Source organism: Pseudorasbora parva, chromosome 3, assembly GCF_024679245.1.
Source record: "Pseudorasbora parva isolate DD20220531a chromosome 3, ASM2467924v1, whole genome shotgun sequence".
NCBI lineage: Eukaryota > Metazoa > Chordata > Actinopteri > Cypriniformes > Gobionidae > Pseudorasbora > Pseudorasbora parva.
Genome location: NC_090174.1, coordinates 56,927,796 through 56,954,490, shown reverse-complemented (window position 1 = coordinate 56,954,490; position 26,695 = coordinate 56,927,796). Strand labels below are relative to the sequence as shown.

General features: G+C 37.9%; 1 protein-coding gene across 5 annotated transcripts in view; it reads left to right on the top strand.

Moving 5' to 3' along the window:
* unc5ca (unc-5 netrin receptor Ca) overlaps nt 1–26,695 on the top strand; it is a 267,933-nt gene that overhangs the window by 176,853 nt on the left and 64,385 nt on the right. For all 5 annotated transcript variants that reach the window (XM_067439645.1, XM_067439644.1, XM_067439643.1 and 2 more), the window contains one exon: nt 10,732–10,912. In XM_067439645.1, coding sequence (XP_067295746.1) covers nt 10,732–10,912 — 181 coding nt within the window. The remainder of the gene's footprint in view (nt 1–10,731; nt 10,913–26,695) is intronic.

Below are 26,695 nucleotides of genomic sequence, written 5' to 3'. Positions count from 1 at the left end.
TCACTGATAATATTCAGATACCTTCATTGCAGGGTTGAGCAAACTTCACAGTTGAAGAATGCGAGCTGTGAGTGAGCTTGAACGGAATTGGCCGTGACACCCAGGAGAGTATTTGAAACAGAAAGGAAGACAGAAAGAGCAATTGCTCACTGAATCACTTCATCTATCTATCTATCTATCTATCTATCTATCTATCTATCTATCTATCTATCTATCTATCTATCTATCTATCTATCTATCTATCTATCTATCTATCTATCTATCTATCTATCTATCTGTCTGTCTGTCTGTCTGTCTGTCTGTCTGTCTGTCTGTCTGTCTGTCTGTCTGTCTGTCTATCTATCGTTCTATCTATCGTTCTATCTGTCTGTCTGTCTATCGTTCTATCTATCTATCTATCTATCTATCTATCTATCTATCTATCTATCTATCTATCTATCTATCTATCTATCTATCTATCGTTCTATCTATCGTTCTATCTATCTATCTATCGTTCTATCTATCGTTCTATCTATCGTTCTATCTATCTGTCTGTCTGTCTGTCTATCTATCTATCGTTCTATCATTCTATCTATTGTTCTGTCTGTCTGTCTGTGTCTGTCTGTCTGTCTGTCTGTCTGTCTGTCTGTCTGTCTGTCTGTCTGTCTATCTATCTATCTATCTATCTATCTATCTATCTATCTATCTATCTATCTATCTATCGTTCTATCTATCGTTCTATCGTTCTATCTATCTATCGTTCTATCTATTGTTCTATCTATTGTTCTATCTATCTGTCTGTCTGTCTATCTGTCTATCTATCATTCTATCTATCGTTCTATCTATTGTTCTATCTATCGTTCTATCTATCGTTCTATCTGTCTGTCTGTCTGTCTATCGTTCTATCTATCGTTCTATCTATCAATCATTCAGATATTTGTAATTTTTTATTAAGTTAATATATTTTATAATATTTAATAAATTCACTTTTGTGGACTAGGATGGAAGAACACATAATTTGCCAGAATGCATTAGCTGTGTTGAATTTTTTCAAATTACAATTCTGTAAATTCAGAATATAAATAAAGCACTCCTTAATATTTCTGGTGTGTCTAAAATGTCGTATGAGACTCGGTAAACCTACAGAGGCGTCACTCATCTGCAGTTAACTTTGCTTAGACCTTCACACACTCACATTTACACATCTGCTCGTTTCCCAATCATTAGATCAATATATTCCGTCCTAAATCATACTTCTTGATGGCGAGTGTTTATTAAAAAAAAACAAAAAAGATATCCATCACCTACAAACGGATGCATAAATACACACATCTATTCTGGCACGAAGAAAAAGCAATTATCTGAGAGATATTTAAATATTTCACAAAACTTTCTGATTGGTTTTGCTTTCAGCCTCTGTGTGTGTGTGTTTGCGTGTTTGGTTGTTGATTCTGCGTTTGCCCGGCGGGCACAGGAACTCTGTTCTGGCTGTAAACACCAACAGGAGAAAATGAGCAGGTGCGTGAAGAGTGCCTCTCTGCCTCTTTCATCCTGATCAGCAGACGAGTCCCTGCAGAGAGAAATCAGCCCGTCCAGAAACAGCCGTGATTGGGCCGAATGTGAGCTTCACAGAGACACGGCAGCGAGAGATAAGGACGAAATGTCAGTCACGCTCAAACCCAGGCTGAGAGAGTGCACTAGAAACATACAGTTTACTCAGGTGTCAGGTCATCTACTCATCAAAAGTTTGGGCACACATTTTATTCAGTGAGTTTTGCTATTTTAGAGTAGTAGTAAAGACGTCAAAACTGCATCCTTGCATCATTTGAACTATGAGTGGTGTTTTCACATGTCTGGTGGCCTTCGATTGACACTCATGTGTTGCCCATTTTTTGTTGTCTTTCTACAGAGCTGGGAGTAAAAATTATATGTTGAGGCTTTTGTGTCCCTTGCAAATGTTTTGCATTGCCCTGAGAAACTTTGTGTTTGCTCAAGAAACGGTTGAGTTCTTCACTAGCGAATGCAATGTTTTCAAAGGGAAAGCAAAAGCATTGAAATATAGAGGTATCATCAATGTCTGCAGCACAAGTGATATGGAACAAGTTATGCAATAAAGTTACATTTTAGGGTTTATTTAAGTCCATACTTTCTTAACTTTGAGCAATAGTAATATAGTGATAGCACCAATGCGAAAGAATGTTAATTAAAGGGGGGGGTGAAACACTCAGTTTCAGTCAGTGTCATGTCAATCTTGAGTACCTATAGAGTAGCATTGCATCCTGCATATCTCCGAAAAGTCTTGATTTTTTTAATAATTATATAAGAAAGATGCGCTGTTCCGAGTCTTTTCGAAAAAAGCCGAGCGGGTGGGGGCGTATCGTGTGAGCGGAGCTAAATAATGACGTGCTGCTATTGTGTTGAGTCGAGTGCGTCGTAAAGCTGTGTCATCCCTAACAGCGGGAAAAACTTTATTCAAAATAAAAATATGGCTTTTAATCAGATACAGCCATACATCTATGATCCGGAATCAGACCCAGAGGCTGCAGTTGAACAGGAGCAGCAGCAAAAACGACTAGAGCAGGACGTCTCTATGTGGTACAAGTTATACACTAACTATATAATATGCTTAGCGGCTTGTGTTATTTACATATTTATACTTGAATTATATCGTCGTATTTTTGTCTTTGAAAGTGTACATGTGAGAAGTGCAGTTGTGCACGTGTGTGTGTGTGTTTACACGTGGTTTGTGTAGACAATTGTAACGTTATTAAGCGGACTGGTTTTGCACGGCAGGCTAAGTTAGTGTTTACATAGAAAGACACGGAATAGTAGCGCATTTAAATGAAGAAGCGCGCTTATTTAGTTCAACATATTTCCCCACTCTTTGTGTATTGTTGTTTGGAGTGCTTTTACAATACACAAACATAAAGTTACATATATAGTGGCCAGCTAAACAAATGTACACGCACTACACATCGCATGCTCCATTGATCAATTTCTATATATAGTAATATATATAGTAACTATACGTGATCATGTTTGGGCTACTTGATGAGCATAGGCAAAAACACAGACATTTGAAGCAGTCTAACTCACCGCCCGCGGTTCTAACGTTGGGACCTTTATCGTTGGGACTGCTCCATCATTCAGCATTAGGCGATTGGAAAATCCGGCGTCAAGCTGGGCCTTGTTTATGAATCAGTCGGCACCGAAATGCAGCGAACAGATATAAACATTCGCGCAACTCAGTTGCTGATCCGGAAAAGCAAATTCCATCCACTGTTGCCTTACCGCGGGGTTTTTGGGGAATCTGTGCAGGACTGTCTTGGTCTGGCAACCAAAAATGCACTTCTTGATGTCATTGTTAATTGTGCACATCACCTGTGCAGCGCAGCCTACGAGCCAGCGCTTTGATGGGCGTAGCCTGTTACTTTCGCTCTCTCCCCCTCTCTCTCTCACGCTCTTCCGGTAGAATTGTCCGTAAGGCCCATACAAGGAAATTCCGCCCCCATTAACGTCAAAGGGGACGCATGATCGCAAAAAACTTGCCGAAACTTATGACTAACCGGAAGTAGTATTTTTGACAAAGAAATACTCCCATCAAACGTCCACCTTAACTTTTGAAACTTTGTCCATGTTTAGTATGGGATTCCATGTCTTTAACAGTGTAAAAAGATCAGTATGCATGAAACAGCATTTCACACCCCCTTTAATTAAACTCTGATGGAAACTATTTCAGTACTGGGTGAAAACCATCTCATCTTAAGCATTTATAGTGAAGCAATTATGTTTAAGATGAGGTGGTTTTCCAACAGTACTGAAGTAGTTATTATAATTAACTGAAACTAAAGGTGTGTTCACACTTAGAAGGTTTGGCTCAATTAAAACCAACTCTGGAGCGATTGCTCTGTTAGCGCTCAAACCCTGGTGTGCACCAAACAAGTGGATGAGACCCAGATATACAGGGGGTCTGTCTGCTTCCAAACCAACTTTGACTAAATTATGAACTCAACACGGACCAAAGACTTCGAAACGAACCAAAAACGGGTTGTGATGTCAAAAGGACAGCCTTCGCAAGCATACCTGGTTCTTCTCTTCATAGGAGATACGTTGCCGTTTACAGTTTGATACAGGCTTCAGAACCGCAGTCTTCTTGCAGCAGATCTTCGTTTGTGATCTCCCGATCTGACAATCCTGTTATCTTGATGGTTCTACAGATTATTTTCCTGTGGTGTGAGGTGTGTTAAGAGTGATTGAACGTTGAATATTTCTGATCAGAAATCCTGTTGTGTGGGACAAATGTGCAGGCGCACTGTAGTTTTTCAACAACACCCAATCAGAAAGCGAGCTGACGGAAGCATAACCTTTTACACAAAATTTCAGTTAAAAGTAGTCCAAACCCTATGGATGTATAAGAAATTGCATTGAGTAGGTACTTTTTTTGAATAAGTAATTACTTCATGACCACTAAAAAAGGATGTTCTATATAGTATGAATGTAATCCAGACGTACCTACTACATTCGCCGGGAGTTTTGGCAGAGAGAAGAATGATGAGCATGACACAGGCCATCCTCAACAACAGCAGTCATCCTTTACATGACTTTTTGGTAGCTCAGAAGAGCACACGTAGCGATCGGCTTCTCTCTCTGTGCTGTAGGACTGAACGATTCCGGAGATCATTTGTACCGGCTGCTATAAGACTTTACAATGAATGCCGCTGACTTGCACTTTATTACTATTGATAGTAATTTTTAACTAAACTTATGTATTTATTTATTATTTGTCGTTATTTATTGCTTGGGCAGAGTGTGTTTTTGTTTTTATTTTTATCTGTTCTTAATTCTTGTACTTACTGTGTCTATTTCTTATGGAATGCTACTCGACACTTGAATTTCCCCTGTTGGGGATGAATAAAGTATCTATCTATCTATCTATCTATCTATCTATCTATCTATCTATCTATCTATCTATCTATCTATCTATCTATCTATCTATCTATCTATCTATCTATCTATCTATCTATCTATCTATCTATCTATCTATCTATCTATCTATCTATCTATCTATCTATCTATCTATCTATCTATCTATCTATCTATCTATCTATCTATCTATCTATCTATCTATCTATCTATCTATCTATCTATCTATCTATCTATCTATCTATCTATCTATCTATCTATCTATCTATCTATCTATCTATCTATCTATCTATCTATCTATCTATCTATCTATCTATCTATCTATCTATCTATCTATCTATCTATCTATCTATCTATCTATCTATCTATCTATCTATCTATCTATCTATCTATCTATCTATCTATCTATCTATCTATCTATCTATCTATCTATCTATCTATCTATCTATCTATCTATCTATCTATCTATCTATCTATCTATCTATCTATCTATCTATCTATCTATCTATCTGGTCATTATCATGTGACCTACCAATGTCAGTTAAGTCACTTCACCACCATTCACTGCAAACTTAAGAATCTCGCCGGAAGTAGTAAGGCATCCGGGGTCTCCTCGTTTATGAGTACTGTAAATTCATACTTCTTTTGTCACATACTGTTTTTCTCCTTCTATAGGAACAATATGATTTTTGAATGCAGCTCATATTGCCGTTTCTTCTTGCCCGTTGTCTGCCATGTTTGTTAACTCTAAAGCCACATTTGTTCACAGTATTGACTCTGGTTGTTTGGGAATCTGTTTGTGTGTGTCGTGCTGTTTTGGTTAGGAACCGGTCTAGGAACAGAGAACTGTTTTGGTTCGTCATGTTCTCCTTACCTTTTCTTAGGCCCTGTTTACACCTGGCATTAAGATGCATTAGTCAATTGGATCTATATTAAGATTTACATTTACATTTATGCATTTGGCAGACGCTTTTATTCAAAGCGATTTACATTATATTAAAGGTACACATTTTACATTATTGTCAGTTCTTGTTGCCATAAGATGCATTTTGTCGATTCCTGTTTACACCTGGTGTTTTAATCCGTCCCTTTTGTCCACTTTCAAACACTTCTGTCCTGATTTCTTCGAGGGAAGGGTTTGATGGCGGGTAAACGTATAAAGTTTTTTCCATTCTTTTGATCTAACGGACAAAATAAGCTCACTTAATTTACATATGAACACGTCCGAGATGGCAGATTAACACACAGAGAGCAGCAGCTTTCAACAAGACCAGCCGAACGCTGTGGGTGTGTGTTAGAAATAGGGGTGTCCATGGTTAACCGATTAACCATTAAAAATAGCGTAACCGAGTGAAACATTTTGCTCGGTTAAGTGGCGTCAATGGTGTGCTTTGAATTTAGTTGTAATATATTTTTGCACCACTAGAGACTGCCCGAGCGCTCCCAGACATTTGTAATATCCACAAGATGAAGTCATGACCAGTTTTCTAACATGAAGCGGGCAAAGAAAAGTACAGCGTGGGAGCACTTTAAAATTGAGAGTGACGGGGCAAAATCTAAGTATTGCAATGCAGTGCTTACCGTATTTTTCAGGCCTTCACGCTCCGGAGTATAAGTCGCATCAGTCAAAAAATGCGTCATGAAGAGCAAAATAACATATATAAGTAGCACTGGACTATAAGTCGCATTAGCGCAGAAGCAGAGCAGGAGCCGCGCGCGCTGTGCATAACGGAGCAGAAGAAAGAAATTTTGAAGTGAGAAACTTGTGAGGGACTAGCGAAAAGCAGACGTTACTTTATCTGTAATGAAGAAAACAAAAAAAACTAATCGCGGACTGAAAGCAAGATGGCCAGAGCTGAAGGAACGAGTCCACAGATGCTTGAACTCTGCCGGGAGAGGCTCAGCCGCGCGAGTCAAACGCTGTGTGAATCGTTCTCGGCTGCATATTTTACATGCAGTTTGTAATTTGCAGAATAGGATTTTCTTTATTGGGGCATTTTGTTTGTGTTCAGTCTTTCTAAGTTGTTGTCTTTAAGTTAATATTTCAGTTAAGAGTGTAACAGACTTTATTTGATCTTGCATAATGTATTCATTTGGTACCCACTGGTGCTCGTTATGTATATGTGTGTGCAATGTATATTTTTCAGTTATTTTCTTTTTCAAGGGTAGGCTACAGGAGCAGCGTAGAGTGTATGAATTAAATTTGATATATAATTCGCACCTGACTATAAGTCGCAGGACCAGCCAAACTATGAAAAAAGTGCGACTTATAGTCCCATCTCAACAGCCAACACCCCAGGCATCATTAGAGAGGTGGCCGTGGGGCCTAATCATGCAGGCGCCCTCGCGGCCACTTGCATTGCTCATGAACTGGAGCGCATCTCATCCTAATTAATTTAACGAAACTCAGCGTAGGCCTCACAGACATTAAATATATCTTAAGAAAGCTTGAAATGTCTTTTAACAATTTTAAACGAAAAGAAATAGGCTACTCTCTGATTATGTAGTCCATGATGTGCATTTCTCTCTATAGGCGCGTTCACTACGGAGATGGCGGTCGTCAACTTAAACTAAAGATAATAACCCTGATGCACACTATGGTTAACCGAGTATTAACCGCTAAGGGCCTTGGTTAACGGTTAATGAAAAACTTAAAAACGTGCAGCCCTAGTTAGAAATCAGGAATAGTGAGAGAACATTGTGCTTGGTAAATATTTTGTCTTCCAACCCAACTTTGGTCTCCAGCCGACAAAGTTTAAATCCCTTCTGGCTATAGCGATCTTCCCATAATGTTCACGCATTAGGTCAGTAGGAGGAGAGTAGATGTCTTTTGTGGCTGTTTGAACACACTCGCCCACATGAGCGTTTACACTATGAAAGCTATCCTGTCGAATGCGTTTTCCTCTGGAAGTGGTCGAAACTGGACAAGCTCAAAACGTTTTAGGCCCTGTTTACACCTGTATTTAGAGTCATCCACTTGTGATTCGATCGACCAAATCTCAAGTTTAATAGCAGGAGTAAACAGGCCTTACAAAGTTTAAATCCCGTTACATTTGTTAGTGATCAATAATTAGTAGGGGTGTAACGATTAATCTACTACATCGATGTATCGATTTATATTCCTATGATCCAACTACATCGATCTGTGCTTGGCAAGTTGATCTTCCGGACGACATATATCGATCTAATATCGTTTTAAAAGGTAATCGATCAAATGTATCGATAATAGGAAATCACGCATTTGATTTAAGCATGTCAGACTTTATATGGATGTTTTTTTCTTAGCCCTTTTAATGATAAAGGCGTTAAACGTTACTCAGTCTGCCTATATGCGACGTCAGCCACACGCGCCAGCAGCCGCGAGCGCAAAGAAAACAAAACATAGTGCGGACAGGATTTTTCAAGACAGCGGATGATAGAGCAGAAGCCAACGAGCGAGAAATTATCAAGCCACCATTGCGGTCCAGTGCGTGGAAACACTTAAGTTAAGACGGTGATGTTCTAAAGGAGTCGCTCGCTGTTTGTAGTAGTATCAGGTTCAGCCACTGCTCATTCAACCTGAAGAAATGTTGGTTGCACTTTATTTTTGATATTAATATTATATTTGTATTATTTTTATGTTGAAAAACAGCAGCAAAAGTAGCAGGTAAACCCATTGTTAATTAAACCTGAAGAGATGTTAGTCGCACTTTATTTTTGATAATAATATTGTAATATTTTTATGTTGGAAAAACAAGCAGAAGTAGTAGTAGTATGTTGGTTGCACTTACTGTACTTTTTGAAAATGAGAGCAGAAAAGGTTAACTTCCTGTTAATTCAACCTAAACTGTTGGTTGCATGCAACAATCAAGGTTGACAAGTAAACAATCAATGGCAAATGTGTTCACATTTTATTTGAATAAAGTGCACTTTATTCAAATAAAATGTGAACACATTTGCCATTGATTGTTTACTTGTTTGTTTATATCCATAATTAATTGATATCTGATTCCCTTAAAAGAAACAACAGGAATCTAGTAAACTTCACCTACACATTTATTTCAGTCACACTTATTATATTTTTTGGCTAAAAAGTTACTGAATCGTTTCGTATCGTATCGTTCTAAATGAACCAATATTGTCCTTGAATTGAATCGGCAACCTCGCTCATATCGTGATATGACTCGAATCGTTGTTCAAATTAATCGTTACACCCCTAATAATTAGTGTTGTATATTTGTCTTATTTTACATTCACCAACCTTTTGTGTATGTATTATTTCCACTACTTTTGGACCCGAATGTATGCGTGCTCGCATATTTTACCTCTGCAGAACTATGTATTTTCTGAGCTTGAATCAGGCAGACTGACGACACTTTTGAAACAGGTGTTGTATACAGCAAAATCCTAACAGCAGTGTGATGAAAATATAAGCATATTGAGGACAACTATGTTGTTGACATACAAAAGTGTGTGTTTAGAAGCCTGAAGCTGAAGGATCGCATGCTCATTTTACGATGCTATTGTAAAAGATATGCATGTGAAAGGCGTGTGTGTGCGTGCGTGTTGAGTTGACAATAGGACTGAATACAGTAATCTAAGGGTTTAGTTTGACAGCTGGGATTTGAGTTACCTTTCCTAGATGCAATGAGATAAAATGCATAGGGAAGTGTGAATGCACGCGCGAGCGATAATGTGGGCGCCGCGTTTGTCACAGCTGGAGAGTGTGAGCAGCTGATTGGTTGATTTTCCCCCCTGCTGAGCCAATGAGGTGGTGATATTTTTACCCTTTTCCCTCCAGACGAGCTCTCAGCAGCCTCCAGGTACACTGCTGCGACACACATTTACACACGATCTCACACTCAAACACACATGCCTGATTGACATACAGCGTTAATGCATCGGATGCGTATGCGGATAGATTGAAATGTGAGGCTACGCTCTTGTTGAGATGCAGTGGTGATGACTTCTCATCTTTGTATATGTCAAGAAATGTGAATTTTTTTTGTAAAGCCTAGTGAGCTGCCTAACTAGGCAGCATTTTAAGGCATCAATGATTTGACTGTTCCAAACTGTAGATTTGACAGCACTAGTATATACACTGATCAGGCATAACATTATGACCACTGACTGGTGACGTGAATAACACTGATTATCTCTTCATCACGGCTCCTGTTAGTGGGTGGAAGATATTAGACGGAAAGTGAACATTTTGTCCTCAAAGTTGATGTGTTAGAAGCAGGAAAAATGGGCAAGTGTAAGGATTTGAGCAAGTTTGATAAGGGCCAAATTGTGATGGCTAGACGACTGGGTCAGAGCATCTCCAAAACTGCAGCTCTTGTGTGCTGTTCCCGGTCTGCAGTGGTATGTATCTATCAAAAGTGCTCCAAGGAAGGAACAGTGGAGAACCGGCCACAGGGTCATGGGCGGCCAACGGAGTAACGGAGTCTTTCTAGGTAGTTGCTGTGCAAGTAAAACCTCACTCCTCTGTTCCTGTTTCTTCCTCAATGTTTCTTGAGATATTAGCAGGCCTTTTGTGATTAAACATTGTGTCTAAAAAAAGTATTTTGCCTGCTTGCAATTTCCTTTTAATGTCTCCACAATGTTCTTTTTCTAAAATGTGTGCTATCGTTTTACAAAATTGCTCAAGCTCTGAGTCAGTGTTGCCCTGAGGAGTTAGCTTTGAAGCTAATTAAAACGTTTGATAATTTCAGAAGCAGGCTGGATGAATGTGTGTGCAGGGCAGGGATTGCATGAGGACGTCCTGATATTACGTGTCCCTGAACAGCCCATCCGGTGTAGCCGTGTGGATTTCACTCATTTCACTAATGTATTTCTGTCTCTGTGCAGGTGGAATGGCTGAAGAACGAAGAGATTATCGATCCTGCAGACGATCGGAATTTCTACATCACCATCGATCACAACCTGATCATTAAACAGGCACGGCTTTCCGACACTGCTAACTACACATGCGTTGCTAAGAACATCGTTGCTAAGAGGCGTAGCACAACAGCAACAGTCATCGTCTATGGTGAGTATGGCATTCATGCACAAATCTGGATTAAAAGTCATGTTGTTGGACAGGATCGTAAAAATTCTGTCAATCTATTATTACCCGTCATTTTAATTTTCATATTTTAATGATAAGACATTTAATAGCTTGGTTTTCATTCACATTTTTATTTTTAACCACAAACTTTCAGGTCAAGCATACAAGCTATGCATTTATATTATCCACAACTTTCCCGAACTCTGGCCTTTTCCATGATCGCTATGGCAACGTAGAACACGCCGGTAACGAACTTCCGGTTTACGTTAGTCTGTACTGTTATCAGCTAAACGCTTGGTTGTATTATGAGGATTCAGGAGAAGACTTTTACAACAACGCTTCAGGCAAAATGATCACATGTCCCAGATGGTCGCATGGATCTGACTATCTTACAAGAACTTACTAATATCTGTAGCACTAAGCAATTCACCCGAGTTATGCGGAGCACACATTTTGCCACTGTGTGGTAGGCTTGGCAGTTCCTATCCACGCAAGATTTACCTTCCGTCCATGCGCCTGTAAATCGATTTTATTTTATTATAAATAAAGGTTTATTTGTTTCTAGTTATTTATTTTGTTAGATATTTCCACATTGCGGGGGTCCCGCAAAATAATTTTGTTTTCCCGCGACACGCACACAATAATATCTTGCCACTCGCATCCGCATTCACCATCAAATATGATCCCGCGCCGCACTCGGTTGTGCTGGGCCCTCCCGCGGGAGTGCAGGTCTCTATTTAACGTTAGGTTGTTAGAGCGGTCTTGCTACACAATAAATCTGTAAATTATTGAAAACAATAAACATACCCCTTGCAAAAAATTATACAGTTGTACTGCAGTATTTTAAACAGGCTAGGTTAAACTAATATTATATAAACTCAATAATTAAATTTACAGCAATGAAATGTTATTTTTTATTACAATGCACTTAAATTAATTGAAGTTCATGCATCTATTTTCATGTTGATTTAAAAAAAGTCTACTGACAATGTCTGACATGATTTCAACAATTACAAATATTAAAATATAAATATTACTTCTACATCACAATTCTTGAGTTTATTTGATGGGCATTGAATGTAGTGCGTATGGTGCTAGGCAGCATGTCAAACGGGTCCGTTTATGTTGCATGGTTTATGGAAGCAAGTAGGTTTCTGAGGTGAGAGACCCAGGCGCTCAGCGCTCATCAACCCCAGCGAGAGCAGCCTTAACTCGGCTCGTCCTTCTGACGACTGCCGCTGCCTGGCAGGATCCCCTCCCATGACGCAAATTCGCGTCTGTTGTGTAGTGAATGAAGCGAATGGAGTCAAAATGTTCACGCGTCCATGTTCGCGCGAATAGCGCTATTTATTCTCGTCACTCGCGTCTGGTATGAACGCAGCATAACTGTTGTGTGCGCTAAACCGGAACTGAGATACCGTCAACCGGAAGTATCGAGTGTCATGGCGACGCCCACTAAGACTCGCAGGAAAGTTGTGGATAAAAAGAAAGTTAAACAAAGACATCACTTTTTAACCGTTGTCGCAAATCATGAGTGAACGCGATCATCCCTTCCTCTTTACTACATTGCAGAACTAAATAAACATGAATGTAGGGCTGGGCGATAAAACGATAACGATAATTATCACGATATAATTTTCCTCGAAACGATAACAGGTCGATAAATTCCCGATATAATGCTTATGCGGTATGCGTAATGCTGCGCATGCGTATTGCAGACCGGGCTTCTGGGTGCTGCACGCGCTGCTGTTTACAGTCTGTGGCTGACAGGCTTGGAGGATCAGAGTGAAGTGGAGCGAGAAAAATGAGCGATAGTGACAAAATCAGAGCTCACGACCAGCTCAGAGGACACAGATATCGTTGACAAGTTATTTCGCTCAACTTGAGTGGTTTGGAGATATTTTGGCGATCCATCCGACATAAAACAGCGACGGACGTGGACTGCATGCTTATCATAGGTTCACGTTCACCACACGGAATTATTTAATTATCCTGCTTCTTCGAAGTTCTTCCATATAACATTGAGCCCAACACAGCGTTAAATTTACATTAACTTAATTCACACACAGGCTTATTACCTTGTTAGTTGCGGTGGGTGACTTACAACAATACCAAACTATAAATCACTAAAACATCGGACTTGTACATGATCGCTATCATAATTGTTTGTCTTTGGTGATGTATTAATGACTCAGCATCGCCTGTATCAAAAGAGAAATAATGTCATCCGACTTTAAAATGAATAAAATAGACAGCCCTTACTGGAGATCCACAAATACTGAACTTTGCTCTCTCGCGACCAGCCCACTGTCGGTAAGGTGTGTGTGTGTGTGTGTGTGTGTGTGTGTGTGTGTGTGTGTGTGTGTGTGTGTGTGTGTGTGTGTGTGTGTGTGTGTGGTGTGTGGGTGTGTGGGTGTGTGGGTGTGTGGGTGTGTGTGTGTGTGTGTGTGTGTGTGTGTGTGTGTGGGTGGGTGTGTGGGTGTGTGGGTGTGTGGGTGTGTGGGTGAGAGAGAGATGCACAGTGGACCATTTTTTTGGGCTGTTTGCGTTTTTAGTGTTTTACTACTTACACAATAATTATTGATATACAGTGTAGAGTAAAAAAATGCTGACCACAATTAAGATTTTAATAAATAAATCTACCTTAGTTTTAATAAATTGTTCACCTGTTTGGGAAGTGTTTGTTATGTTTTGACAATAAAGGATAGTTTAAAACCACAGTTAACTGTCTGTTTTCTACATATTTCACTCAGAAGCAAAAATATGCCTTTAAACTTTAAAGAAATAAAGATTTTACATTTATCGTGATATTTATCGATATCGACTGATATGGAAAATTATATCTTGATAATTTTTTTGGGCCATATCTCCCAGCCCTAATGTACATCAGAAAATATGTTGAAAGACACAGTACAACTTACCAAAATCCGTGTCATGTCACATGCAATCATACAAATAATACCCCTAGGGGTGTCCCCGACTAAGGATTTACACATTCGAATCAGAATTGTTGTCTCTTTTTATGGTCGACCGATAGTCGAATCGTCTCAGCTCCCTTAAAGGGGTCGCACACAGGACTCGAAGTTTAGCACCACGCCACATCTTTAAAATATTGAGCACCCCCATATTGCCAAAATGGTATGATCCTCGTTTCATAACACCTGCGAAGATTCACCCGTGAGATCGGAGATCGGATCCGGCTCTGCATATCGATGCATCGAATCTTCGACTATTCAGGGTCACCCTTAAATACCACGTAACATTATACCTCAGAAAAGCCCATCATTGACCATAAACTTGGTAGTCAGCAAGAAAAATAACTCTAGAGGGGAGCATTTTGCTAAATATATGCACCATATCACATGATCATATTTTTTTTTTACTGTTCTTTAATATTTAATGAATCTGAAAAGTTTTTATGACAGGTCATGGTGTGTTGAAGAAGGCACGAAGATAATGAATAAAGTTAGGGGTGTAACTAGGTACACTATGGGTGTAACGGTACACAAATCTGATGGTTCGGTACGTACCTCGGTTTTGAAGTCATGGTTTGGTAGTATTTTTTTAAATAGTTTATATATAAAATAAAATAGTTTTTTATGTATTTTTATTCAACAGTTGTTTACTGAATTTTTTTTGTCTGTCCTTAACTGAATTCAATTATAACTAAAAGTTTATTAAAGATAATGCTGTAAACATTACTTAAGGGAGTCCCAGGCTATTGTAATTTAAATGTTAACAACAGAGCCAAACTATTAGCCTCAATTCAGTTATTTATTTTTAGATATAACAATCAACACTCATAAGCATCACATAAGGTAGTTTTTGCACTTCTAAATCGAATTATAATTATTTATTTATTTATTTAAACATAGGCTACATAAAATAAACAAGACATCACTAATATGTTTAGTTTAATATTATGAATATACGGCTTTGGAAAAAATCCAGAGACCACTGCAAAATTATCAGTTTCTCTGGTTCTACTATTTATAGGTTTGTGTTTTTGGTAAAATTAACATTTTTGTTTTATTCTATAAACTACTGCCAAAATGTTTCCCAAATGTAATTTAGAGCATTTATTTGCCGAAAGCAACTAATTGTCAAAATAACAAACAAGATGCAGTGTTGTCAGACCTCGGATAATGGAAGGAAAATAAGTTCATATTCATTTTTAAACAACACAATACTAATGTTTTAACTTAGGAAGAGTTCAGAAATCAGTATTTGGTGGAATAAGCCTGATTTTGATTCACAGATTTCATGCGTCTTAGCATGCTCTTCACCAGTCTTTCACATTGATGTTGGGTCACTTTATGCCACTCCTGGTGCAAAAATTCACACAGCTCGGATTTGTTGATGGCTTGTGGCTATTCATCTTCCTCTTGATCACATTCCAGAGGTTTTCAATGGGGTTCAGGTCTGGAGATTGGGCTGGCCATGACAGGGTCTTGATCTGGTGGTCCTCCATCTACACCTTGATTGACCTGGCTGTGTGGCATGGAGCATTGTCCTGCCGGAAAAAAAACAGTCCTCAGAGTTGGGGAACATTTTCAGAGCAGAAAGAATCAAGTTTTCTTCCAGGACAACCTTGTGGTTTGATTCATGTGTCCTTCACAAAGACAAATCTGCCCGATTCCAGCCTTGCTGAAGCACCCCCAGATCATCACCGATCCTCCACCAAATTTCACAGTGGGTGCGAGACACTGTGGCTTGTAGGTCTCTCCAGGCCTCCGTCTAACCATTAGATGACCAGGTGTTGGACAAAGCTGAAAATTTGACTCATCAGAGAAGATGACACTACTCCAGTCCTCTACAGTCCAATCCTTATGGTCTCTTGCAAACCTCAGCCTGACTCTTCTTTGCTTCTCATTGATGAAGGGCTTTTCCCTAGCTTTGCACGACTTCAGCCCTGCCCTGCCCCTAGTTTCGAACTGTCCTTGCCGTGCACTTCACCCCAGCTGCCTTTTGCCATTTTTTTTGTAGGTCACTTGATGTCATCCTACGGTTGTTGAGTGACATTCGAACGAGTGGGCGGTCATTCCCTTCAGTGGAGAGTCGTTTTCGCCCTCTGCCGGTCTGTAGCTTTGTTGTCCTCAATGTCTGCTGCTTGGCCTTGTTCTTATGAACCGCCGTCTTTGAAATTTTAAGGATGTAAGCAACCTGACGCTCACTGTATCCCTCTGCAAGCAAAGCCAGAATTTAACCCTTCTTTTCCTCATTCAACTTTTGAGGTACTACTAGCACTGTTTTTGCCATCTAGCTGGCCCTACTGCAAGAGGATAGTGATGACCACAGAAGTGTTTTTTTTATACTTTTCCTTATTAAATAAGATTTGTGTTAGGTGATCACCTAATCAGCACCTCATTCAGTAGAAACTCGGTTGAAACACTGATTGAGCGATTACACAACATATGATACATTTCAGTAAGTTGTAATGTATCCTAAACATACCTTAAGAGATATTAATTCATGTTTGTTCTTTAGGTAAAAAGGATCCAAGAACTTGTGCGCCTATACTGTGATCAGTCACATCACACATTAAAGAGTGTCAAAACGACATTTATCGTTTGAGTTTTGTGATAAAATGGACTGAATACCTAATATGCTCATGTGGGCATTCGGATTGAAGTGTATTCTGCGCTTAAAACAAGCTGACTGTTACTGTTAAAGGGGTGATGAATTGAGAAATCAACTTTCGCTTGAGCTTTTGATATATAAAAGGTCATGGTAATATAAGAATATCGTGTACGTTTCAGAGCTGAAAACTTTTTATAAAAGCTTTTATAGACACCAGGCCTAGAAAACGATCGTGTGCCACATTTATACGTCATCGCGCAACGAAACACTGCCTCTACAGCGCGTCTAATTCAGTAGCCTCGCTCACCGACTCATGGAACAGCGAAGAAGTTAGCAAGATATTGCGCTATTCCTAGTTGTGGAAGAACACAGTCACTGCATAAGCTTCCTTCGGATCCTAATATTAGGAATGTGTGGTTGAACTTTATTTTTAATGAAGTTCCAGCTCACGTGGGGAAGACATGTTCACTTCATTTCACTGCAGAAACATTTGTAAACAAATCTCAGATTGAGCTGGATTTTGTAGACACAATGCTCTTTCTTCTATATTGGATCCGACAAGAATGGTGCAACACACTTACGTGAGTAAAACGTGTTTTTTATATGTAATAGTATTGCATTGTTATAGATCGTTTTGATTGTGTACGTGTCTAACAGAACATACCTTTAGCACGCTGGACTCAGACATGTATGGGCCAGGGCTCACAAAGCCCATGTGCAAATAATAATAAATAAAAAAATCTAATCAATCGCGGGTGGATGAGAAATAAATAATTGTGTTTGTTTGATAAAGACGTTTACGAGCCCTGTGATCGATTCCGGTTGCCGCTTTTAAAACAATCCCTCATGTGAACTGACAGGGGCATAGATATGACGGGAGCTGAAGCTCATTAAATATGCAAATCTTATCCAATCCTAGCTGTGGGCGTTTACTTTCAAGTCTCCAGTGCGGCACGCCCATCAAAACCCAGCGTTCGGGAGAGAGCCTCAAAACCAGTGTAGAAGCCTATTACTTATTAGTTATGATGCTTTTAATGTAAAAACCAAACGAACATCATTAGTTAACCTCAGACAACAGTATAAAAAAAGAAAAGAGCCAGTTCATGACACCTTTAAAGACTGCATTCATGCACCAAACTGAAAGCCCTGTGCCGAAACAGTTCGATGCGAATATGTGTACTGTTACACCCCTAATTCAAACACAAATTTAATAATGATCCACAGGCAAACATAAACGTGAATGAGACTGGGAAATCTTATTTCCCCAGCTCAACTGTCACTGAATGGAACGCACAGGATTGTGGGATATCAAAGGCAGCGAAGGATACATGTATGCTGCCTTCAAAAATGGTTTAGAAGAAGGTCTCTCAGGAGACTGGAAGTGAAGCAAACAATAGATTTGGACGTTGCTTGATGCCTTCCTGCCTTCAAATGTGTCCTCCGAAGGCAGCATTTTCCAGGTTTCGGACGCAGCCATGGTGATAACTAGATGACGAACAGCTGTGATGATTAGTGTCCATGGGAACTGATGAGTGGTGGAAAACTCAAAGGGACTAAAATCAAACTAACAGCCCATGAAAATGAAACTAACAAACACATATGACTTATAATGACAACAGCCTCCATTTAAAACAAAACTAAATGGATTAGAAACGTAATTATGAAAGTATAAGTATTATAACGTTATTATTATAAAATGGATGTAAACTGAGTGCTCACCTGTGTGTAGTCAGACGCATCGCCTTGGACAGACTTCTCGTGTCAGTTTTTATTTTATTCTGAATTAGCGAATGCTCTGCTGTCACACTGGAGCGACAGGGGAGATGTGACTAATTTTCGGTTGATGTGACCTATTTATCTGTCGTGTTGACGAGGTCTTCACAGGAGATTGTCTAGTTGACACGGTCTCTGCTGACATTCAGGGCTGCGCTGTGGTCGTGTCTGTGCAGGTCCTCAATCTGATCTGGATATTGACCAGTTATGGCAATAACTGACTATGATGACTATGGCAGGGCTGGACTGGGGGTAAAATTCGGCCCTTGACAAATCCAGCCCACGTGGCACATAAGTTCCCCCATGAATGTTTTTGCTAGGGGTAAGAGCCTGAAAGGTGTCCTATTATGGAGTGTGTATGTGAAGTTTTAGCTCAAAATATCCCACCGATAATTTTATGCCACTTTTTTGTGTGTCCCTTTAAAGGATTAGTTCACCCAAAAAGGAAAATTCTGTCATTAATTACTTTAATTACCCTAATGTCATTCGACATCCGTAAGACCTCCGTTCATCTTCAGACACAAATGAAGATATTTTTGTTGAAATCCGATGGCTTAGAAAGGCCTTCATTGACACCAATGTCATTTTTCGCTCTCAAGACCCATAAAAGGCACTAAAAGGCACTTGTAACGCACTAACGTCATTAAAAAACTCATCTCACTACAGAGGCTCTACAATAATTTTATAAAGCAAAGAGAATAGTTTTTGTGTGCAAAAAAAAACCTAAATATTGACTTGTATAGTGATGGGTCGAATTCAAAACAAAGATTTGAACGGTTATGAATCAGTGTATCTATTCATAATTCAGATTGCGTGCCAAACTGCTGAAATCACGTTCACATTTTTGGGTGAACTAACCCTTTAAATGCAAATGAGCTGCTGGGAGCCCCCTTTTAGAAGAGGGTGGAGCTTCAAGAGCTTGTGTTAGTAGCTCTGATTACCTCACGCAGTTTAATTATGGCTATAACTTGTCGTCATCTTGCTTTTATACAATGCTATTGCATTTGTGTTACGTACTGTTTTGCAATAAAGATGAAAAGATGAATGTGACTTCTTGAGCTTGAGCAGACTCCCAAATGTACTTTAACAACTCTTCCTCTTCTCTAAAGCATCCCAACATGGCCTCACCCCCTTTGCGTGTTCCCGGGGACAAGTTTTTGTACTTTTTAGTACAATAAACCCTACCATTCGTTTGTAGTCCTTAAAAAGGTATTTCTGTAAAAGAAAATATCTCCCTTTGCTTTGAACTTTGAGCATCATAACTTTTCAGATGTTGTTTATGATCAAACAGCAACGTTGCACACTAACTAAAGTTTAAAAACAGTAAAAAATTAATGAATAAAGTAAAAATAGGACAAGGACTTTTGTCACATAGAAAGGCACTTGACAGTAAAGCACTGATTTTGAGCTAGTATGTCGTGAAGTAATTTAACTGCCATCATTTACTCTGTCGTTCCACACTGGTATGACTTTCTCTCTTCTGTGAAACACAAACGAAGATATTTTGAAGAATGTTGGCAACCAAACTATTTTTGTTATCCTTGACTTCTATTGTATGGACAAAAAAAAACAGATTCAAAAGATTGTATTTTATGCTTCACAGAAAGAAAGTCATTCAGGGTTGGAGTAAATGACAACATTTTGAGTTGAACTATCGCTTTAAAAATAATAACATTTTTGAAGAGTTGACACACAATTTATGTAAGACATTTATATCTGTCTTTCATGAGGCTCTCATTGTATTTAATAACTCATTAATAACTTTAATTAAATTAATATATTGAAAAGTTCATAAAACGTATTTAAAGTGAACAAAAGCTTTGTATTTAATTCAGGGGATCCAGGCCAAGAGTTAGTTAAAAATTCAATCAAAATAAAAATTCTATCATTAATCGCTCACCCTCTTGTCGTTCCAAACCTGATATTTTTGATGAAATCTCAGAGCTTTCTGACCCCACATAGACAGCAACACAATGACCACTTTCACGGTCCAGAACGGTATAAAGACATTATTAAAATAGTCTGTGTGACTCCAGTGGTTCAACCTTAATATTATGAAGAGATGAGAGTACTTTTTGTGCACAAATTTTTTTTTAAATAAAATGTCCTGAGCAGAAAAATCAGGACTTTAGAAGGATCATGTGACACTGAAGACTGGAGTAATGATGCTGAAAACTCACAGGGATAAATGATATATTAAATATACAAATAGAAGACAGTTAATTTAAATTATGTCTACTTGTATGGTTTAACACACAGTTCAGAATTGACATTTCTGCTTTGACTTGTGTTTATTCAATGGTAAATTCAATAATAAATGGTGCATCTGTCGTTGATTGGATGTGGGCGGAAGATCCCAACATTATTCTGACAAAACTAAACAACACATTATGCACAGATTGATTGTTCACAATAAGATCTATTAATTTGCATTTAGAAAATAGATCGAATTTTCATTTACATGCTAACTTTAAAAGGAAAAAAAAACATTTTTGTAACCAGTGACACAAGCAATCAGGGTTTCTCTTCTTCTTTTTTTTTGCAGGCTTGACCATGGTCAATTGGGAGAAGAGCTTTCATAAAATTAATTAAAAAGTTCCCAACTTGTAATTATAAGTTTGGCGAAGACATGAATAAACCTTTTTTCCTAGCAGGAAATTCATAATTAGTGTAATTTCGACATGGTGTTAACACATCATTACAGTGCTTGAAACTTCTTTTTGCTTTTCACCACCTTTCAGCAATTAATTTAACGACAAACTGCTTGTACAAACTCCATTCAAATGTTTTTTTGTAGCTCATTGTCTTTTTTCATACATTGTCTTTATACTAAAACTTTATATAGAAATGTAGCATTAAATTTGACAAAAGAGAAATCAATTTGACTTGCATTGTTAACCCTCTCTATAGCTTGGCAGGAAGTGAATCTCATTCAAACCCAGAGTTTTATTGTGAAGTATATTATTTTAGCACATGTCAAATTATAGCTTGACCTCCTGAGGTGGACACATACGATTTTTTTGACAGTCTTCTGACCTTTCAATCTCCATCTAGCTGATGTTTTACAAGAGTCTTTTAAAAGAGTCATTTGTGGAAAGTGCTTTCACCTCTTTTCTTTATTTCCTTCAGTACTCTGCATTGCACTTAATATTCCTCATAATACCAGCTCCAGCTGTGATAAATTGCCATATGGTGTGTTTAAATGTGTTTTAAGGGTGATTCATAGTCTGTGTTCAACTTTGCAAAAAGCCCTTCAGATTTTCACAGAACCGGTGCTCCCGTCATTCACATCAAAATGCTACAGCTTCCTCAGTTTCATTTTTATTAAAATATTTTAATTATTCTGCAGAAAACTGCAGATTTTCTCCCCAAATCTTTGCAGAAAAGTTGTTTTTCCCCTCATACATCTTTTGACAGTTTCTGTGTTAACCAGGGTTATTATAGTTAATTAATAAAAAAAACATTTAAAAAAAAAACATTAAAAAAAACATTTTTGTTACTTGAAATAAAACTTTTTATTTCAGCTAGTTTCCAAGGAAACATATCTCATTTTCATTTAGTTTAACACAATGTACTAAAATAAGTAAAATTAAAACAAATAAATTAATTTTGGATAATTTTCACACAATGTAATGGTGCCCAGAATATTGTGTTCTTTTGTTCTTTTTTGTTTCTTCTTTTATGACCTTCTTTTGTTATCAACACTTGTTGGCATGTTTCATTAAAAAAATGTTGAACAAAAAAGCAGAGAGAATATATATATATATGTATATATATATATATATATATATATATGTATATATATATATATATATATATATGTATATATATATATATATATATATATATATATATATATATATATATATATATATATATATATATATATGTATATGTATATATTAGGGCTGTCAATCGACAAAAAATATTTAATCGCGATTAATCGCATGATTGTCATGAGTTAACTTGCGATTAATCGCACATTTTTAGCAATTGTAAATCTAAATTAATCTAATAAATAATAAATCTTAAATTAACTTTTTAATACTCTAATCAACATGAGTATGGACGAATATGCATGATTTTTGCAAATGTACATTTATTATTAGTGAAACCATACTTATTCAATAATAATCAATACAGCATGAAGATTAGACGTATCAAAGGTCAGAGATGTTTATCTAAGAAATTGTTCATGTCTCTTAAGCCTAAACTTAAAAATTAAGAGTAAGTAGTGATTTCTCTCATTTTAAGAATATAAAGGGAGTTTTTACACTGGCAGTTTAATTCAGAGCAGGGCACCGTTCATATGAAAAATTGGTAATGTGTACCAGTGAGCGCACCAGAACCACACCATACCCTGGAGGAGGTCCATATTCCACGAGTAGGATTATAGTGCAGCCCCTTTAAGAGATTCGCATTCCCTATTGAACTGTATTTTGCGTGTGCGCGCAGAACTGGGACGCGATTCACGTGGACAGTGTGAAGAACACTGACGACTCGGGAGCGTTCTTGTTCAGGAAAGTAACCTGCGTATTCGTTTTAGCCGATTGTAATGTATTTAGTTCAATAAAACACGTGTACTGGAAGCGGTGATGGTGTTAATGAGTTACCTCAGACATGAGCGAGAGTGAGCTGCAGGGCATCACGCTCAGACTGCAGAGAATGTGCTCAGTGAAAAAACGCCCTTTTCTTTCTGGAGTCTAATAAAAGTTAAACAAAATATGGTAGCTTATGTAGGCAATAACTGCACATTTGGTTTAGAATATTAATGTCAACCCTTTTCTTTGCCTATTAATGTTTGCTGCTGCACCCTTTGCGTCAGACTGCTCTCACTTTTTCCAACTACGGGCTATGCCCTATGCCACAGATCAAACAGAAAATGCGCGCTGCGTTAATAAATTTAGTGCCTTAAAAATGAATTTGCATTAACGCGTTAACTTTGACAGCCCTTTTTATATATATATATATATATATATAATGATTATTAATATTTTTTCTTTTCTTTTTTCGTTAGACTACAATCTGCATTATTTGCTTGTTTCTGCTCTTTTTTGTCCTGTGTTTTGATCTGCAGATTCTGTCCTCTTTCAGATGATGTTATAGCGCCATCTACTGTATAACAATGAAAACACGGAAAGACAGAAAATTCCATTCATATTAGCTGTATTTAAGAAACAACAATATTATTAAAACATTCAAGTAAAAATAAATTGAAACCATTAACAAAATAAAAATAGGATTTTAAAGTTGTTGACATATTTCCTGTTGAAATAGGAAGTTGGAGAGTTTGCAAAATGGAGTCTGCAACCAATAGCCAATTGGCTATAACATATTTTTTGGTGTCATGAAAAATTGAGGCCCCAACCCCCACCCCCCATTGAAACACAACCATGCCCAACAATTTACTTTTTATAAGGATAAGATTTTTATAGCGATAAGATTGTGGCAACATACCATGTTTTAAAAGTAAAAGTAATTTAATAATAATTTTGCACAATAATAGCAATGTGGTATAGTATATAATAATAATAATATAATACATTTTAATTGTCATTACTAAGTAGGTACACACAAACATCATTAATCTGAAACATGTAATTGAGAACTATATTGGAAGCAAAAAAAAAAAAAAACGTAATATAAGCTAAGCTAGCTGGCTAATCGGGTAGATGTGTGCTATGCTAGAAAACCACTGACCAACACACACCTGCTCTAAAGTCAATAGTGCAGGATTTCTGTGTTATTTAAAGGGCTAGTAAGCTAACTAAAAAACGCAAGAATGAGAAGTGCTTGATTTTAAAACATATAGCTTAAGTTATATACTCTTATGAGCCATGTAATTTAAAGTACATGATTGGTAATTATAACACATTTTAAAAGATACAAATCATAACATGATTTAACAGGAATTGTAATCAGGCGCTAAAAAATACTACCCATTAAAAGTTAGTTAAATCACTCAGGGTCCTAAAGGAGACCCGATTTCTGGGTGGACTTGATTTTTCATCACACTGGACTATAAGTTATAATATAATAACTCAACAACTTGCATTTCACCCAGTGTGACATACTGAGGTGCAAATTTATTTTCCGGAAAATCATAAAATTGTGCTGTATTATTAAAAAGTGCATAATTACAGATGGGACTGTTTGCGTCAATAAAAGCAGCATATTGTGCTCATTTTTCCCACTTACATTAACTCGTGGTATATATAATTATGACGGGTCCTTGGTAAATAATTCTGCCCTTTATACCCCCTCACACACAACAAACACAGACACACATGCAAACAACTTCATGTCAAAAGCACTCGCCACCACCCGCTGATTATCACTCAGACAGGATCTCTGTTAGTGTGCGCTTGTGTTTTTAGCGTCTGTCACTCGTGTCACTGCACTTGCACACGTATCAATTACTCCTGCATCTGTAAAACTCTCCGTCAGAGCAGAGAGTCGAGCACGTCTCTCGCACTGCTGAGCGTTTAATGGCTTGTCATCATTTTGAAAGACAGACAATGGTCTGTTTTTGCATCTGAATCACAGAGGCACTCTCTTTCTTGACCTAGATTCCTTAAGCATGAAATCTGTTGTACTCCAAACTTTTGCAGTTGTGAACTTCAGTGAAGCAGTCAGTAGTTGTAATATTTGTAATATATCCTCCAGACAGATGATTTTGTTGTGCAGATGCTTTGGTGAATATATGTGAGAATTTTGCTTTGAAAGTTGCTGATGCGCCCGACCAGTTTTGCTCCTGCAAAAAAATGTGGTTTTCTAAATGAATTTCGTTCTGTGTTCTAGCCTAAGAATAAATGATCGCAGATGAGATCTGTTTTAAATCTCAATTGTTTTTCCATAGATGAAATTAACAATGAAATTAAATGGAGAACAACCAGAGAAGTATCTGGAAATATCACTTTTAAATCATTATTTCTAGGCCTCTAGAGTCGCTGCTTCCTCTGCCGGTTGTTACTGGGGGAGGGGCATTCTTGTTCTAGAGAGCATTTGATTGGACAGACTTGTGTAGTGTTTTTGTGTGTTGTGTAGTGTTTGTGTAGAAGTTTTTAAAAAATATATATTTTTTCCTAGTAGAGAAAGGAAGCAGTATAACTGTTTTCAACTTTGATTATAATATAAAAATAATAAAAGTTTCCTGAGCAGCAAATCAGGATTTATAAAGGATCATGTGACACTGAAGACTGGAGCTATGATGCAGAAAATTCAGCTTTCACAGAAATAAATAAAATTTTAAAATATATTCAAGTAGTAATAAGTTATTTTAAATTGTAATAATGTTTCATATTATTACTGTATTTTTAATAAAAAATAATTGCAGCTCAATATGCCTCAAAAAGGCATCTGAAATAAAAAGATAGAATAAAAAGAGCAATGCTGTAAAAAATATAGATTTTTTTTCCCCTATGCATACCGTTGCTGGAATATCTGAAACGCTTCCAATATTAATTTTCTTCAGAATAGATAAACGATACTACGCTTTCTGTCTCTCACCTCTCTGACAGCGAGTGACACACAAACCCTCCTCCTCTCACTCACTCGTTTCATTTGCTCCGGATGAATATTGTTGCCATAACAGGGCTTGAATATATATACCGTGCCATGGGTGCAGCGGCACAATGATATTACGCAGCGGCTGAAAATAGGCTAACTTCTGTCAACATAACCAACGTGACCTGCTTGCACAGTGTGCTGGGGACTATTTTCAGGCGCTGCGTGATATCATTGCACCGCTGCACCCATAGTACGGTAGCAAACTTCCTGGATTATTACGCAGGAATGAAAGTATAGTTCCTAGACGTATCGGTCTAGAAAATCACAACTTTTCATTTTCTGTCGGTCTTAGTACACAATGTAACTACACACATCACAACATGTAAATAGGAAAATGTTGGTGTTATTTTGTCACTTAGGGTGCTTTCACACCTACCTTGTTTGGTCCGGATTTTCAGACTTTTCAGTTTGGTACGAACCAAGATTACAGGTGTGAAACCTCCTTCAGACCATGGTCCGGACCAAACAGACGAAATTTGGTCCGACGAAAAGAGGTAGTCTCGGTCCGGACCAAACAGAACAAAGGTTCGGTTCGTTTCTTGTGTGAAAGCATTTTCTGTATAGTTCGGACTTTCAGACCATTTACAGGAAGTTCTGGTGTAGGATTAGTGAAAAAACACAGATTAAACTCACAGCACATGCAGTGATGGAGCGCGCAGCATTTTAACCAGAACCGCTTGTGTAGTCATGTCAGCTCGCGTGAACAGTGTGCTCTGCTTGACTATGAGTTTCGGTTTATTTATGAGACCGCTCCAGTTCATGTGCAACGCAAATGATCACTCCGTCACGGGATGTCTGCTATATTATTTATTTAAGCTTATTTATTGAATTCAGGCAAATGAT